Here is a 17,268-nt window from a genome sequence, read left to right on the forward strand (position 1 = left end):
GGCCAGGGCTGGGGATCAGGAAGAGCTGTGTCAGGAGAAGCCAGGACTCTCGGCTTCGGCTGGGGCCAGCAAGGGTGGGGCCCGACGGACAGTGGAGGGGACCCGAGACAGGGTCCTGCGGTGGGCGTGAAGGTTGAACCCCAGGCACAGGGGCAAGGCTATCGCTGGAGCCACGGAGCTACAGAAAGGGCCTCAGGGGCGGGGCCTGGAAACCGGGCACAGGATGTGAGGGGCGGAGCTTGGGGCCCCGGTTGGTGGGACAGAACCTGGAATCACTGACAGGGCCTTAGGGGCGGAGCCTGAGTCCCCCACCTCCATCCCCCCACCCTTGTCTGCAGGGGCGGAGCTGGGACCTGGACGGGGCTTGGGTGGGGAGTCAGAGGCGGGTCCCCAGACCGACCCGTCGGGCGGAGGTGGGGTCTATAGGGCTTGCGGGGCCTGGTGGGCGGCCCAGACCGGGCGCCCCCGCCCCTGCCCGCCCGCTGCCCCCCGCCCGTGCGTCCGCCACCTACTTTGAGGGCCGTGGCGGCCGTGCCGAACACTAGCACCTGGGGGATTCTCTGGATCCTGACCCTCTGGTCGGGGCTGGCTCGGGCCGGGAGCCGGGGCAGTGGCTCGAAGACCACTTTCTGCTGCGGCAGGAGCAGGTGTGGGGGCAGCACGCCCACCAGCTCCACCCACTGCTCGGCGCCCGGCTCGTAATGGGGCGGCGGCGGCTCGGGGCTGCCTAGCTGCGGGGCCTCGCCGCTGCACGCGGGCGGCCGGGGCGGCGGCTCCGGCGGCGGCGTGGGCCGGGGATCTCGCTGCTCTGCCTTCCTAGCGGGAAACTGACTGCCTGAGCTCTGGAGGACAAACAGAGACACTGGGGGGTCAACGAGGGCGGCCGCGGGCGGGGCTCCAGGCCTCCACCCACCGGGTTGCTGAGCGCGCACGCAGCCACCCGAGGGAAGATCCCCGCCGCCCGGGGTCTCGGAGAGGGGTTAGAACTGACCCAGGGCCACGCAAGAAAGAAGCGGGATTTGAATCCAGATCTCTCTTAGCAAAACCTGGACCCTGAGCTGCCAGGGGGCCGGGAAAGGGGAAGGATCTAGGGCAGGGTCTGCAGCTCACAGAGGCATTTCCCTCCCTGCGGCCTCAGGGGCCTGCACTCCCCAGCCCCAGCCCCTACCCCGGGACCAGCCTCTTTGCCCCTGGAGTAGGATGGGGAGACACACACCTCTTGAGCCACGTGGACTGGCTGGAGGCCCTGCACGGTCAGCGGCTGCACCGGGCCGGGTTTGGGCGCTTGTGGAGTGGCCTGGACCACAGATCTCTGGGAGGGGAAAGGCAACAATAAGATGACCATGGCAGCGATAGCCGTCAACCTACCCAGCCCCTGCACAGGTGAGCTTCTGTAAAGCTCACAGCAGACCCATAAGCAAGAGGCCACCATTCTCCAGCCAAGCAAGGAGGGTGCTGGATCCGTTACTGATAAAGTGAGGCTCCCAGGAAGCAGCAGGGCTGAGTTGAACCTGGGACTAACTTCGGGGTCACTGCTCTCCGCCCCCTCTCCCTATAGGCCCTTGAAGCTGTGCCAAGAACCCGCAGGCAAGGCCTTGGGTTATCTTTCGTCCCCACACCCCCCAATGTCAACTGTCTGCCCTGTTCTGTGCTGTGGCGGGCATGCGGGGATTATCCTAGGGGCGCAGAGCCAGGAACGGAGGCTGGCTGAGGAGGGTGCTGAGTGGAGGAGCTGGGGCCTGGACCTAGGTCTGGAGGTTCGGGGGGCTCTAGTGCCAGGCGGGGGAGTATCTGTGAATACTCTGGGACAGGGTTTCTGTTTACACTTGGGGAAGGGTCTATGGATTTCATCTGTTTTTTCAAGGGGCTGGGAACCCCTCAACTTCAGTGGTAACAACCAGGTGGCGCGCAGCCCCAGCGTCTTAACCTGCGCCGGCTCAGGGCTCTGCCTCCTGCAGAGGCTGGGTGTGGATTTGGGGGCTGGGTCCCCTCCCTGAAATCCTCCCCAGAAGGAGCCAGGATGTGGCCTCGGGGCTTCCTTCAGGCAAATGGGCCCAAAGAGGCTCAGGTGGCTTCTCCAAGCGGTTCCCATGGCCCACTACGCCCCAGTCTCCTTCCAGGAGGTTCAAATTTCGTCCTCCCCACAGCTCCCCCATCCTCCAGCCCCAGGATGCTGAGTCTGGAGCCAGGCAGAGATGCCTATCAAAGGCCAGGGTGGCAGGCCGGGGCTGGACCCACATGGACTGGGCTCTAATAGGCCAGAGGCACAGCCGTGGGGGGCTGCAGAGGCTGCCTGGCTGGTACCCCTGGCCCGAGCCGCTGCCCGCCTTGGCCTGGCACCTCTTGGGTGACGGGGACACTCTGCTGGACGCCGTGGACCTGCAGCTGCTGTGGCACAGTGCCCGTGGGGGCCCCGGCCGTCTTGTTGGAAGAGTTGTTGGTCTGCACTGGCGACTGCTGTAAGGGAAGGAGACACAGGAGTGCTGCTGGGGTGGGCTTGCATCCTCTCTGAGGTGGGCTCACACCCCCTCTGGGACACCTGGGCCCTCACACACACCCTTCTCAGGAGAGCTGTCTGGGGAAAGCGGCAGTCTGTAGGGACCTATCCCAACCACCGAGGCTGGTAACTGACCGCATCCCACGCATCCAAATGCCTACTCCCTGCAACAGCCCCAGTCAACTCCCGGCGACGATGGGGGTTTAACCCTCCCCAGCAAGGTTGGCTGATGGTGGGTGGTGTCCCCAGCACCCCTGAAGCTCTCCTGGGGCTGATCCTCAAAGGTTAGAGCAATGACGACAGCAGCCTCTGGTGTGATATTGGGCCGACTCCCACTAGACACTGCACTGAGCGCTTTAAATGTACTCACTGGAATCTCATGGCACCCCCACTTCCCAATGGAGGGGCAGAGGGGAAGGGGCAAGCCCTGGGTCACACGGCTGCAGGTGGTGAGGCACAGGGCTGAGCCCAGGCAGGCTGGCCATAGAGCCCCGTGTCTGCTCTGAGCCCCGCTGTGCCTCAGGCTGTAATTCCCACAGCAAGCTGAGGGGTGGTTGATACCATCAGTTGTTTGACACAGAGAAAACTCAGGGCTCAGAAGGCTCAAAGGGGCCGGGCGTGGTGGCTCACGCCTGTAATCCCAGCACTTTGGAAGGCTGAGGTGGGCAGATCACCTGAGGTCAGGAGTTCAAGACCAGCCTGGCCAACATGGCGAAACCCCATCTCTACTAAAAATACAAAAATTAGCAGGGCATGGCGGCACATGCCTCTAATCCCAGCTACGTGGGAGGCTGCGACAGGAGAATCGCTTGAACCCAGGAGTCAGAGGTTGCAGTGAGCTGAGATCGCACCACTGCACTCCAGCCTGGGGGACAGAGTGAGATTCTGTCTCAAAAACAAAACAAAACAAGGCTCAGAGGCCTGTCCAGAGTCCCACAAGAGGAAGCGGCTGGGCCAGCCATCTGACCCCGAGCTCCTGATGCAGACAGCATCCACAGCCTGTCTTCAACACCCTCATTGGTGTTGTGGGTCCCCAGAATCTACCCTGTGGTCCAAGGCTTCCTGGAAGAGACTGTCCCACCCTCCGGGGGGAAGAGTAACCCACTTTGTTTCTCGGAATGCAGTTCCCTGAGCTGGAGCTGCCAGGACCATCTCAACCCAGGAGATCACCTCCTTCTCCCAGAGCGGATCTCCACGGCCGCTTAGCTCAGAGCTGGCATGGCCAGGAATTGGGCAGCTAAGCCACCCTACCTGGGGTCAACAAGGGCGTCGCACTGGGAGCGAAGAGGGAAGCAGGACTTTGGAGGAGCAAGTGGGCTTGGGGGGTGGGGCAGGGAGCCCCAAATATACTATGGGGATACATTGCTGACCTGGGGAGACAGCAGGGGGGAGGGTGGCTGACAGGACCACCACTTACCTCTGGGGGCGAGTGCACCTGCTGGGTACCATGGACCGTCAGGGAGACCTGGCCACCTTTGCTGCCTGGGGCTGCGCTCTGCACCACCAGACGCTGCGTGGGAAGAGCCTGGGGCCAGGGAAGGAGAGGCAGGACAGATCACTGATGACAGCCCGTGCGGTTGCACCAAGCATCTGCGCGGTGCCAGGCAACGTTCTAAGTGCTTCACGCCTGTTAGCTCACAGAATCACCCTGACAGCCCTGATGAAGCTCAGCTACTGCCCCCACTTCACAGAGGATGACACCAAGGCTCAGGACAGCAAAGGTGCTTATCTGAGGTCCTAGAGCCAGGAAGCGGCAGAGCCGGAGTTGTTGTCAGGCCATGTGGAATGTGCTGTCATCCTTAAAACCCAACAGTACTAGGCTGGGTGTGGTGGCTCACACCTGTAATCCCAGCACTTTGGGAGACCGAGGCGGGCGGATCACCTGAGGTCAGGAGTTCGAGACCAGCCTGGCTGACATGGTGAAATCTCGTTTCTACTAATAATACAAAAATTAGCTGGGCGTGGTGGTGCATGCCCGTAGTCCCAGCTACTCAGGAGGCTGAGGCAGGAGAATCATTTGAACCTGGGAGGTGGAGGTTGCAGAGAGCCGAGATCGAGCCACTGCAAAACCCAACAGTACTTTGTCCAGTTCTACACTGATCAATCGGAAACGGGTGTGTGCGGCACCTCATGTGCAGCCTTCTGGGGGACAGACCACCCTGTGCTGGCTGTGGACTCCTGACTCTAAACCCGGCCTTGGGTTCTCTGCTTCGGGACACCAGGCTGGACCCGCAAACCACCTTCCCATCTATATATCCTGCTCTCTCTGCTGAGATGGCTCCTGCAGCTCCTCTGTCCCTGATGGCCCCTGCCGGATAGTCTCACCCTGGGGAGGTGACTGCCCAGAGCCAGGAGGTAGGGCAGCCCCTGGATGGGGACTCTTCCCTCGATCCTGGTGAGGACAGATCCAGGCTTGCCACAGAGGGTTGGTCTTCTACCCTGAGGAAGCCTTCCTGGGTGGTGGCCAGGTGCAGCAGCCTTACCTGCTGGGGCACTTGGATGTTGGTCAGCTGGAGGGGCGACACGTGGCCTGGCTTGGCCTGCACGCTCGTCTGGACCAGCAGCCGCTGTGGAGACAAGGCAGGAGGAGCTGAGCTGCTGCTTCCCCCAGGGAGGCCTGGCGCGGTTGGGTGGCAGGCGGCTGCTGTGCACATCTTGATAAGAACAGGTGAGCAGATGGCTCCAGCAGGAAGCGGGGAGGGGAGGTGAGGCCCCCGAGGCCGCAGCCTGCACTGCCCCCCTCACGGGCCCTCCCCCGCCCCCTGGGAGGGCCACATCCTACCTGCTGGGTGCCCTGCACCTGCTGAACCACCTGAGTAGGAACGCCGGTCTGGCTGGCGGTGGAGCCGGGGCTGGCCTCCGACACCGTCTCGCTGGCCCGCATGGCACCTTCTGTGGGGAGGGGCCACCAGGTCAGCTCTTCCTGCTGTCCCCGCCCCCAGCCTAAGCCTGAGCCCACCTGGAGGGGCAGATGCAGCCTGAAGCCAACCCCCAGCAAGGTCAGGCCCCTCCAAGAATCCTGCTTACCCCTGGCCAGCCCTGACTGCACCCATCAGGGGCCCACGTGGCAGAGCGGGCTGGGGCCTGCAGGACCCAGGATCCTTAATACCTGGAAGCAGCCCTCATCAGCTTTCCTCATCCTGAAGTCAGACCAGATAGGGTGACTGAAGAGCTATGATGCTCAAAACCCAGAAGGCTGGACCCTTCCCAGCAGACAGGACTTGTGGACAGGCAGGGAACTGACTGTCCACTCCAGGGTCCTGGCAGCGCTGGAAGGATCAAGGCGCTGGGGCCACCTTCTCTGGGGTGACCCTGGCTTCCCGGGAGTGGAAGCTTCTTGGAGGAGTGGTCCCTGGAAGGTCTTGCTAGCCTGTGGCCAAGTCCTCCCTCCCTGCCCCTCTGTCCTCAGTGGGGTGGGGACCACAAGGGGCTTGGAGTGGGGGAGGCAGGTACTCACGCTGACAGGCAGCTGAGAAGAGACAATCATAGAACATGGTGCTCATCCCCTCCCCCACCCCACCCACCCCCCTGTCCGTCTGTCCGTCCAGGGGGCCCTGCCTGGCGCTCTTTGCTCCTTGCCTGCCTCTATAGAACAGCAGGGTGTGCAGGTGGCTTTATACCCACAACCTTGGGGCACTAATCCCCCCGGTGGATGCAGAGAGCCTGCCTGCCCTCTTGGGAAAAACACTCCCCTCCCCAGCAGAGCAGGGCCTTCGCGGGGCTGGGGCAGCGCTGCGGGGTGAGGAGGGAGGTTGGTACCCGGAGATGCTATCAGGCAGGCACAGGTCAAATTTCATGCACATCTTGCTGAGTGATTAGCAGGGGTGCTGGGGGTAGAGGCGAGTGTCCCCAAGAGGTGCTGGCTAGAAGACCCTCACCCCAGCTGGGACACCATCCATCCCATCGCCTCCATGTGACCTGGCCTACCCCCAGCAGCTCCAGAGGCCGAGGTGAGGCTGGGGGTGGACATGTGCCTGCCCTTCCTCCAACACCAAGGAGCCAAGGTCCCAGGCCCACCTTTCTTGGGGATTTAGAGGGGTTTATCCGACCTCCGGCAGGACTGAAGGGCCACGGGCAAGGAGTTATCACTGCAGACACTAGTGTTGCTTCTGACACACTAGGTGTTACGTTAGACTCTGGACAGCCAGAGATAGTAAGAGCTTTTTTGTTTTTTTGAGACAGGGTTTTGCTCTGTCACCCAGGCTGGAGTGCAGTAGCATGATCTTGGCTCACTGCAACCTCTGTCCCCTGGGGTTCAAGCAATTCTCTGCCTCAGCCTCCCAAGTAGCTGGGACTACACGCATGCACCACCATGTCCGGCTAATTTTTGTATTTTTAGTAGAGACTGGGGTCTTGCTATATTGCCCAGGCTGGTCTCGAACTCTTGGACTCAAGCAATCCACCTGCTTCCATCTCCCGAAGTGCTGGAATTACAGGCGTGAGCCACTGTGCCTGGCTGACAGTAAGAGCTTTCTGGGATTTTTTTTTTTTTTTTTTTTTTGAGACAGGGTCCCACAGTTGCCCAGGCTGGAGTGCAGTGGCGCAATCTCGGCTCACTGAAATCTCCGCCTCCCGGTTCAAGTGATTCTCCTGCCTCAGCCCACTGAGTAGCTAGGACTGCAGGCACCCGCCACCACGCCCAGCTAATTTTTGTGGTTTTAGTAGAGACGGGGTTTTGTCATGTTGGCCAGGCTGCTCTTGAACTCTTGGCTTCAAGTGATCCGCCTGCCTCGGTCTCTCAAAGTGCTGGGATTACAGGCATGAGCCACTGCACCCAGCTGACAGTAAGAGCTTTTATTACCCATTTTCAGACAAGGCAACAGAGACCAGAAGCAAGGACGTGATCTGTCCAAGGTCAAATGCACCATCCACCGTGCAGGCCATGACACAGGTTCCCCTCTGGGCCCACACGAACCTCATACCACATATGGAACCGGAGTCACTGGTTCTGCCTGGGCTGCGCCCCAAGGGCAGTGATGTGTGAACTTGGGTATATGGGCACAGGAAGGAAAGTAAGCTGGGGGTCTATGGGGACCCCTCAAAGTCTGAAGCATCCAGACTGGGTCTCGGCTGTCCAGGCAGGGCACAGGAAGGAGAGGGGCCTGGACAGGGCAGGAGGGCTATCCAGGGCAGATGCAAAGGCCAAGTCAAGGGCAGAGCGCAGGAGTGTGTGCTGGGGGCGGGGGTTGCCAGATGTGGGAGGAGGTGTCGGGGGAGGCCTCCGCGTAGCTGTATGTGGGCTGTGGGGCATTTGGTCAATCCCATGCCTGCCTGACCAGCTATCTGTGCAGCCAATTCCACAGGCCCCAATCCCTATGTTTTGCTGGAATCTTCCCTGGCATCTGCTTTAGGCTTCCCAGCCCTGGGCCATAAGGGAGGAGGCCCTTGCTGAGAGGGCGCCTCCTGGGAGAAACCTGAGATAGCCCCGAGTCACGTGACCGGCCCTGCACACCTGGGTCCACGGGGCCCAAGGACTCAGGCCCAGCCTAAGGGATAGTGTCTCACCCAGGAAGCTCAAGGTGGGCAGGGAGTGGAGGGCTGGCCCCCACCACCTCCAGGGCTCAGGGGCTGGTCGCTGAGCAGGACTCACAGCAGGAGGAGGCCTGGGGACCTGCTGGGACTAGGTGGCTGTCTCCAGGAAGCAGCCTTGCCCGTCTCCCGCCTCTGGGGTAGCCCTCAAGGCTGGGACCCCGCCTGCCAGCCCAGGAGGGCGCCAGGGGATGCGCCACGAGGCTGAACAGGTGAGCCTGAGCGACTCATGCGATGAGGGCTTCCTGTGCAGCCGTCCCTGTCTGCCTGCGGCCGGGGCAGGGCCCCTCCACCACTGGGTCTGGCTCTCACTGTGTTTCAGGGAGGAGAAGCCAGGAGGGGAAGTGGGGGGTGGCACTGAGTCTGCAGCGAGCGTCTGCATCTATCTGCCGGAGATCGCCACTCTGGGCATGTGCAGGAGGCCAGGGAGGCCCCCACTGTCTCAGGAAACGGCGGCCGATTTCCTGTCTCTGAATCTGACACATGAACATCTCTGAGCAGTGGAATGACTCTGACAAGTGGGCACCCCTCCTCCCCGGGCCCCGCACTTCCCCATCTAGACCTACTCAAATCTTAAATGAGCTACTTGGGGGAGCCCAGGGGAGGCCCGAGAGGCTGGGCTCTTGGCATCCACCCTGGGGGCCTGGCCCCCTTCCCCATGGACAGATGGGGCCACCTGACCCTCTGCCTCCTGCCCCTGGGCTCCCTGGGATGATATCAGTCAGGGGCTTCTGGAGGGGCCCCTGCTGCCCCCAGTGTCCTCTGTCCCTTGTCTGCTCCAACCTCAGTTTCCCCATCTGTGCTTGGGAATGCTGACAAACACCCTCCACTTCTCTGTCTGGACACAAGTCTTCTTGGACCCCCTAGAACTCCAAGTGAGAGAGAAGCAGGGAAGAAAAGAAGGGCTGGACTCGGCCCCTCCTTCGGGGCGGCCCCTGTTCCCTGCAGGCCGGCTCGGTTTCACCTTCCCAGGAGTGGCTGCCAGAGCCCACAGCACTCTCCTTCTGCCTTGGGTTCTGGGAGAGTCTGATGGCCTCTGAGGACAGGGATTTATGGATCTAGTATTGTTCCTGACCAGGGAAACTTGATCTTCCTTCCTACCACCTCCAAAGTCACCTTTAGGCAGGGCAGGCGGGGACTGGGGCTGGGTGAGCTGTGTCTGGTTTGGTGTCGGCTGGCATCCAGCCCCAGGCTCCAAGTCTGGGTCCAGGCCCCTCCCTTCCTCTTCCCTGCCGACTCCCTGGGTCCCTGGTCAGCTCCGATTGCTCCTGGCTTGGGAGAAGTCCCAGGTGCCTTGTGGCAGCCTTCACTGGGTCAGTTACTCCTGCTTCCCCGGCGCTCACGTGGCCCCAGCCACCCTTAGATGAGGAAGGACGCTGACCTGGCCGAGGGTCAGGGAGGAAGGCTCGGGAGTTACTGCAAGCGGTGGGGGAGGGGACAGCTGGCAGGGCACAAGCCAACCTCCTCTTCCTCAGAACAAATCCAGGAAGCATTGCCCAGTGACCGTTCTGGGGACAGGCTGGCACCTGCCAGAATGTGGAGTGGCAGGGAAATGAAATTCCCTGGGACCACTGTGAAAGGCGACTAAGCCACCGCCTGACCAAAGTGAGCCCCAGAGAGTTCTGTGGACAGCAGGGTTGCTGCAGCCTGCCCTCGTGGGTACAGAGTATCCTCCTGGGAACACTACCAAGATGGGGGACACAGAGGCCACCTCCCCATGCCTCACAGCTACTTAGAGTCCGGCCTAGCTCTGTCTGACCCAAAGACCATGCCTTGCTCTTGACTTCTTGCTCTTTTTTTTTTTTTTTTTTTTTTTTGAGACAGAGTCTTGCTCTGTTGCTCAGGCTGGAATGCAATGACACGATCTCGGTTCACTGCAATCTCCACCTCCCGGGTTCAAGCAATTCTCCTGCCTCAGCCTCCCCAGTAGCTGGTGCTACAGGCACACGCCAACACGCCTGGCTAATTTTTGTATTTTTATTAGAGACGGGGTTTCATCATGTTGGCCAGGCTGGTCTTGAACTCCTGACCTCAGGTGATCCACCTGCCTCAGCCTCCCAAAGTGCAGGGACTTGGTCTTGACTTTGAAGCACCAGGGCCCCCTTGGGGGAGTGCGGGAAGAGCTGGAGAAGCCAAGGTCAAGAGTGGAAGGACTTGGGGAGTGGTGGAGCCTGGAGCTGTGTGCCCACTCCAGACCCTGGCTCTAGGGAGCCTGGACCCTGAAGCAGGTAAGACTCACACCCATGGCGTGGATCAGGACCCATCAGACACTCTGGGCGCCAAGCGGAGCCATCCACTGGTGACATGCGAGGCCTCCTGCAAACAGTCAGCCATGCAGGAGCTGATGGGACATGATGGCTGTGCTAGGTGCTCCTCTAGGCTGTTCTGGGTCAGGCTGGTGCTCCTCAGTCATTCCACAGAGACTGAGCACTGACAGAGCCCTGCCTGCAGGTGGGCACCCCCACCATCCCATTATCATAACTTCAAGTAGTGATAAGTGTTAAGAAGACCAGCGGGGCGCAGTGGCTCACACCTATAATCCCAGCACTTTGGGAGGCCGAGGCAGGCAGATTACTTGAGGTAAGGAGTTTGAGACCAGCCTGGCCAACATGGCAAAACACCATCTCTACCAAAAAATACAAAAATTAGCCTGGCGTGGTGATGCGTCCCTGTAATCCCAGCTACTCGGGAGGCTGAGGCAAGAGAATCGCTTGAACCTGGGAGGCAGAGGTTGCAGTGAACTGAGATCGCACCACTGCATCCAGCCTGGGTGACACAGCGAGACTTTGTCTCAAAAACAAACAAACAAGAAGACAGAGAGTGAGCAATGGGGGTAGGGGCAGGGAGGTGTGGGAGTCGGAAAGGTGGTGTCTGAGCAAAGACCTGAGGGAGACAAGAGGCAAGCTCCCAGAGGGTCTGGGGCAGGGAGTGCTCCTGGCAGAGGGTACCGAGAGTGCAAAGGTCAGGAGGCAGGACTGAGCCTGGCAGGTTTGTGGAGCTGTAGGAAGGCCAGAGGGGCTGGACCAGGCATGTGAGGGGATGGGTGGAAGCGGGCGAGGCTGGGAGGCTGGCAGGCCAGAGTTGAAGGGGCTTGGCATTTGCTAGTAGGGGCGCAGGGTGTGTGGAGCGTTTTTTTTTTTTTTTTTTTTTGAGACACAGTTTCACTCTTGTTGCCCAGGCTGGAGTGCAACGGTGCAATCTTGGCTCACTGCAACCTCCACCTCCTGGGTTCCAGCGATTCTCCTGCCTCAGCCTCCCAAGTAGCCGGGATTACGGCGCCCGCCACCACGCCTAGCTTTTATATGTACATATATATATACACACAGACATATATATACACACACATATATATATACACACACACATATATATACACACACACATATATATACACACACATATATATATACACACACATATATACACACACATATATATATACATATATATAGAGAGAGAGAGAGGGAGAGAGAGAGGGAGGGAGAGAGAGAGGGAGAGAGAGAGAGAGAGTGTGTGTGTGCGTGTAGCTTTTAAAGTCCTTTCTGGTCAGGTATCGGGGGAGGGAAGGAGCTGAGAAAGCCTAGGCTGGGGTTTCTGAAAGAGCTTGTGGAACTACCTGGCTTGGAGCCATGGGGTTGAGCTAGGATGTGACGGGACCTAATGGACAGTTGTGAACCAGCTCCCTCTGGCTGCTGGGAGGGGTCAGACTGTGAGGGTGGAGGCTGGACCAGGACTGGGTTCGTAGAAGTGGAAGAGGTGGGTGGGTTCTGGAAGAGTTTAGGAGGTGGAGCCAAGAGGTCTTATTCAAGGAGGAGTAGGACAGAAACAAGACTGACGGTGGGCCTGGGAGGATGAGAAAGTCTTGAAGGAGAGAAGATTTGAAGAGGGAAAAATGCAGAATTCAATGTGGCTGCACTGGCCTGCAGCGAGTTCAACACCGAGTGGATGAGTCAAGAGTGGCTGGATGTGGGGTCCTGGGGTTCAGGGTTGTAGCCCAGGCTGGAGACCTCAGTGTGGGCATCGAGAGCTGGGACACGGGATGAGGCCATCGTGAAGGGAGAACTACAGGAGCTAAGAGAGGTTCCCAGGCTTGAGTCGAGGGCTCCCCCTCCTTTGCTGACAAGGTCAGGGAGATGAAGAGGAGCAACAGAGGGGACCACGGAGGGGCTGTAGGGAGGTGGGCAGAGACCAGGGCAGTGTGGGCTCCTGGAGGCCTCACAGGAGGAGATCTTTGGGGAAAAGGGGGCTGGCTGCAGGGGGTCCAGGAACTCTCCAGCTCCTGGATAAAATGGGGGCTTGGCTGGGCACGGTGGCTCACACAAATTCTGGCACTTTTGGAGGCTGAAGTGGGAGGATTGTTTGAGGCCAGGAGTTCAAGACCAGCCTGGGCAACATAGTGAGACTCTGTCTCTACAAAAAAATTAAAAGATTAGGCCGGGCATGGTGGCTTACACCTGTAATCCCAGCACTTTAGGAGGCCAAGGCGGGCAGATCACGAAGTCAGGAGATCAAGACCATCCTCGCTAACACAGTGAAACCCCGTCTCTACTAAAAATACAAAAAATTAGCCAGGCGTGGTGGCAGGCACCTGTAGTCCCAGCTACTCGGGAGGCTGAGGCAGGAGAATGGCGTGAATCCAGGAGGCGGAGCTTGCAGTGAGCCAAGATCACGCCACTGCACTCCAGCCTGGGTAACAGAGCAAGACTTTGTCTCAAAAAAAAAAAAAATTAGCTGGGCATGGTGGCACATGCCTATAGTCCCAGCTACTTGGGAGGCTAAGTTGAGAGTATCACTGAGCCCAGGAGTTGGAGGTTACAGTGAGCCACGATTGCACCATCGCACTCCAGCCTGGGCGACAGAGCAAGACCCTGTCTCAAAAAATAAATACATAAAAAATAAACAAAATGGGTGCTGTTCCACCTTGATGGGTGGATGGGAAGATCTGCAAGAGGGGGATTAAGTGATGTGGAAGGAACTAGAAGGAGCAATAGCAGGAGCGTGTTCTGGATATGGGTGGTGCTGCTTAATCCAAGGAGAAGGCAGAGGTGGTGGGTGCAGATGCACCCCAGGAGCTGGGCAGGAGAAGGGGTCCCTGTGGTTGCCTGATGGTACTCTGTCCCCAGTAAGACTGCCTGCAGGGTCAGGGACCAGGAGCATAGTATGAGACAGAGGTGATGGAGGTGAAGGCGGGGCAGAGGGAGAATGGGTTTCTTGGAGCATAAAGTTCACTGTTAAGGAAATGCTGCAGGATTTCTGAGCGGCGCCGAGAACCCACCAGAGGTTTGTCGCCTGAAGACCCTGCCCATGTCTGCAGCCCGACCTCAACCACGGCAGGGCTGTGTCTACACAGGCGGGGGGGCACTAAGTATGGCACTCATGCAGACACCTCCACTCCGTCCATATAGTAAAGAGTCACTGCCCTGAGTCCCTGCATGTTCCCGCCCCAAACCTCTGCCAGAGACCCTGGACCTCCCATGCAGACACTGCCAGAAGCCTTTGGGACACCGCCCAGGGCCCCAGCCCCATCTGCTCTGTTCCACGACGGGGCCAATTGCTACACTTTTCATTACTTTTTTTTTGAGATGGATTCTCTCTCCGTCACCCAGGCTGGAGTGCAGTGGCGCGATCTCAGCTCACTGCAACCTCTGCCTCCCGGGTTCAAGTGATTTTTCCTGCCTCAGCCTCCTGAGTAGCTGGGATTACAGGCTCGCGCCACCACGCCCAGCTAATTTTTATATTTTTAGTAGAGACGAGGTTTCACCACGTTGGCCAGGCTGGTCTCGAACTCCTGACCTCAAGTGATCTGCCCGCCTCGGCCTCCCAAAGTGCTGGGATTATAGGCGTGAGCCACCACGCCCAGCCAATTGCTACATATTTTGATGACTCTTTATGACCTGATGGTCCCCAACCCCATCTTGACCCACCCCTTCCACAGCCCCTCAGGATTCCCTGATGGTCTCACCCCTTCCATTCCCACTCTGAGAAGGACCAGGGCCAGCTTTGATCCGGGCTCCCACTGAGGCCTCCGTCCATCACAGAGCACATTAAAAACACACTAGCTGTGCACAGTGGCAGGCACCTGTAGTCCCAGCTACCTACGAGGCTGAGGCAGGAGAATCACTTGAGCCCAGGAGTTCGAGGTCAGTCTGGACAGCATAGCAAGACCCCATCTCTAAACCAAAAAAACACACAAATCTAGCCTAATGACCAGGCTGTGCTGCCATTCCCATCAGAGCACTGAGTCAGTCGAGACAGAGACCCAGCCCTCAGGCAGACCCTAAACAAGTCAAAACATCGTCACTGTGTTTACTGTGGGAAATGCTCAGAGGGCACAGGTCTGTCCAAGATGGCCTGCTCTCAACACAGGTCCTGTGTGCCTTAGCTTATGTCATGAGAAAGAAAAGCAAAAATAAAGAAAAGGGCCAGTCCCCGGATCCTGCCCAAAACAACAGGGTGGCTGCTCTAGGAAGGGGAGGTGACATGTCCAGGCCCCCAACCCCGGCTGACCTCCCTGAATTGCCCACTCAAGGCCATCCTGGCTATGAGACCCTCGCATGTGTCCCCTGAGAGCGAGGAGCTATGATGATCCCATCACAAATGAGGAAACCAGAGCAGGGAGGCCAAAAGACTGGTGTGTAGCCAGGCCAGGCCTCTGTCTCCCATAGGTGCATGCAAACTTTGATGCCACTGCCCAAACCCTTCTTCCAGTGACATCTTACTTGCAAAGAGAGGTCAGAACAGCTCTAATAGGCTGAGCATGGTGGCTCATGCCTGTATTCCCAGCACTTTGGGAGGGTATGGCAGGAGGATCGCTTGAGCCCAGGAGTTTGAGACCAGCCTAGGCAATATGGCGAGACCTCATCTCTACAAAAAATACAAAAAAAACAAAAAAATTAGCTGGGCACAGCTGCACACCTGTAGTCTCAGCAACTCGGGAGACCGAGGTGGGAGGATCATTTGAGGCCAGGAGTTTGAGACCTGCCTGAGCAACATGGGAAGACCCCATAGCTACAAAAAATTTTAAAAATTATCCAGGCATGGTGGTGGGCACCTGTGGTGTCAGCTACTTGGGAGGCTGAGGTGGAAGGATTGCTTGAGCCTGGAGGGTTGAGGCTGCTGTGAGCTGTGATTGTGCCACTGCACTCCAGCCTGGGCAACAGAATGAGACTCTGTCTCAAAAAACAAAATAAAACCAAAAAAAGAAGCTCTAAGAGCTGCTCTGGTGGGAAGGAGTTTGAGGGAACAGAGACCTCCTTGCATGGCTTGAGCACCCCTGCCCTAGTGATACCGCAAGTCCCATCCAGAAACCTTGGGGGACATGGCAGCCCTGTGCCTTCACACCCAGGGGCTAGGCTATCCGAACAACTCAGAGGAGTTTTCAGGACACACGAGTGCGGCACTTACCAGAGACAGTGACCACGATGTACTGCTGGGGTGCAGGCGAAGGGGTGGGTGCACCGGTTGGCTGCGAGGGTGCGGGTACAGCCGGGAGCTCCGTCACGTACTGCTTCTGGCCGCCCGGTGGCTGTGCCTGGGGCTGGGGGCTCTGCAGCTCGGTGACATATTGGGGCTGAGGGGTGGCAGCAGCGGTGGGTGGCTGCGGGGGCTGGGGTGCCGCTGGGGGTGGTGGCGGTGGCGGCTGGGGCTGGGCTTGTGGCGGGGCCTGTGGCGGCTGGGATGGTGGCGGGGCTGCCTGTAGCTCAGTATATGCCTGTGTTGCCATGCCAACGGTGGGGAAAATGATAATAAATAAGGCTTTTTTTTTTTTAATTCCTTGGGAAGAAAGACGGGGAGGGGGGAGAGAAAAACAAAACAAAACAAAAGAAGGAAAAACAGGAATTAATCCACAGGCAGAGAAAACAGGGGCAGCTCTGGGCTCCCTGGAGATGTGCTTGGGTTCATCACTAACTTAATTAAATCCCCAGGCTGGTGGCCAGAAATATCCAACCCGTCACTGCAGGAGGACCAGCTGTAGACCAGGGCTGGAGCCCCACTCCACACCCCCACTCACCCCAAGCCAGGATTCCTGCCTTCCCAGTCCCTGGTACCCAGAGACCCCCACATGCACGTTAAGATCGCATTTCCCCACACTGCGGGGGAACTTGGGCCCGTGTGGTTGCTCTGTGCCCTCACCCAGAGAAAAATGGTACGGTTCTCACTGGGTCACTCTCAAATACCAGGGGCTGCCCCCTCCCTTGCCTCCATCTCCTTAGCTGACGACCCTAAGTGGGCACTTCCTGAGGGCTCCTGTAGGCCAGGCATGGGGCTGGGCACTTTCCCTATGTTAGTTCATCTTTTTAAAATATATATTAGGCTGGGAACAGTGGCTCACGCCTGCAATTCCAGCACTTTGGGAGGCCGAGGCGAGTGGATCACTTGAGGTCAGGAGTTCGAGACCAGCCTGGCCAACATGGTGAAACCCCCTCTCTACTAAAAATACAAAATGTGCTGGGCATGGTGGTGCATGCCTGTAGTCCCAGCTACTTGGGAGACTGAGGCAGGAGAATCACTTGAACCTGGGAGGCGGAGGTGGCAGTGAGCCAAGATTACACCACTGCATTCCAGCCTGGGCGACACAACAAGACTCTGTCTAAATATATATATATATGTGTGTGTGTGTGTATATTTTTTGTACTTATATATTGAAACATACATATACATATATATATATATAGTACATATACACACACATATATATATACTATATACATACATGTACACAGGTATATTTATATATTGTATATGTATATTGAAATATACATATGTACACATGTATATTGAAATATACGTATGTACACATGTATATTGAAATATGCGTATGTACACATGTATATTGAAATATACGTATGTACACATGTATATTGAAATATGCATATATGTACACATGTATATTGAAATATGCATATATGTACACATGTATATTGAAATATACATATATGTACATATGTACATATGCGAATATACATATGTACATACGTACAAGGCGAAGACCATCTTCCTCCAGCCCCTGCCCTCCCCAAATTCCTTTCTGCCACAGTTAGAGGGGAGGAGGTTCCTCACACCATCGGGTCCAAATCTGGCCCAGCTCGGGTACTCAAGTCACTGTAGCCAACGACCCTTTCATCTGCCTGGCGTCAGACCCTCACCCACATGAACCCTGATGCTGTGTCTTAACTCATGAACATATTACCAACCTTCTTCTGGGCCTCAGTTTGCCTGTCACCTGGGGATAACGAGAACAC

At 57.7% G+C, this 17,268-nt stretch overlaps 1 protein-coding gene across 9 annotated transcripts in view; it reads right to left on the reverse strand.

The window, feature by feature from the left end:
- Positions 1-17,268, reverse strand: part of RFX1 (regulatory factor X1) — a 46,294-nt gene that overhangs the window by 16,824 nt on the left and 12,202 nt on the right. For 4 of the 9 annotated variants that reach the window (XM_054538678.2, XM_054538677.2, XM_054538675.2 and 1 more), the window contains 7 exons: positions 15,431-15,799; positions 5,280-5,389; positions 4,981-5,064; positions 3,915-4,022; positions 2,341-2,457; positions 1,217-1,312; positions 513-842 (listed from right to left, as the gene is read on the reverse strand). In XM_054538678.2, the coding sequence (XP_054394653.1) occupies positions 513-842; positions 1,217-1,312; positions 2,341-2,457; positions 3,915-4,022; positions 4,981-5,064; positions 5,280-5,389; positions 15,431-15,749 (1,164 nt within the window). In that variant the 5' untranslated portion in view covers positions 15,750-15,799. The remainder of the gene's footprint in view (positions 1-512; positions 843-1,216; positions 1,313-2,340; positions 2,458-3,914; positions 4,023-4,980; positions 5,065-5,279; positions 5,390-15,430; positions 15,800-17,268) is intronic. The other 5 variants (XM_063719306.1, XM_054538680.2, XM_063719305.1 and 2 more) reach the window with 4 other exon arrangements.

The sequence above is a fragment of the Pongo abelii genome, chromosome 20 (genome assembly GCF_028885655.2).
Source record: "Pongo abelii isolate AG06213 chromosome 20, NHGRI_mPonAbe1-v2.0_pri, whole genome shotgun sequence".
NCBI lineage: Eukaryota > Metazoa > Chordata > Mammalia > Primates > Hominidae > Pongo > Pongo abelii.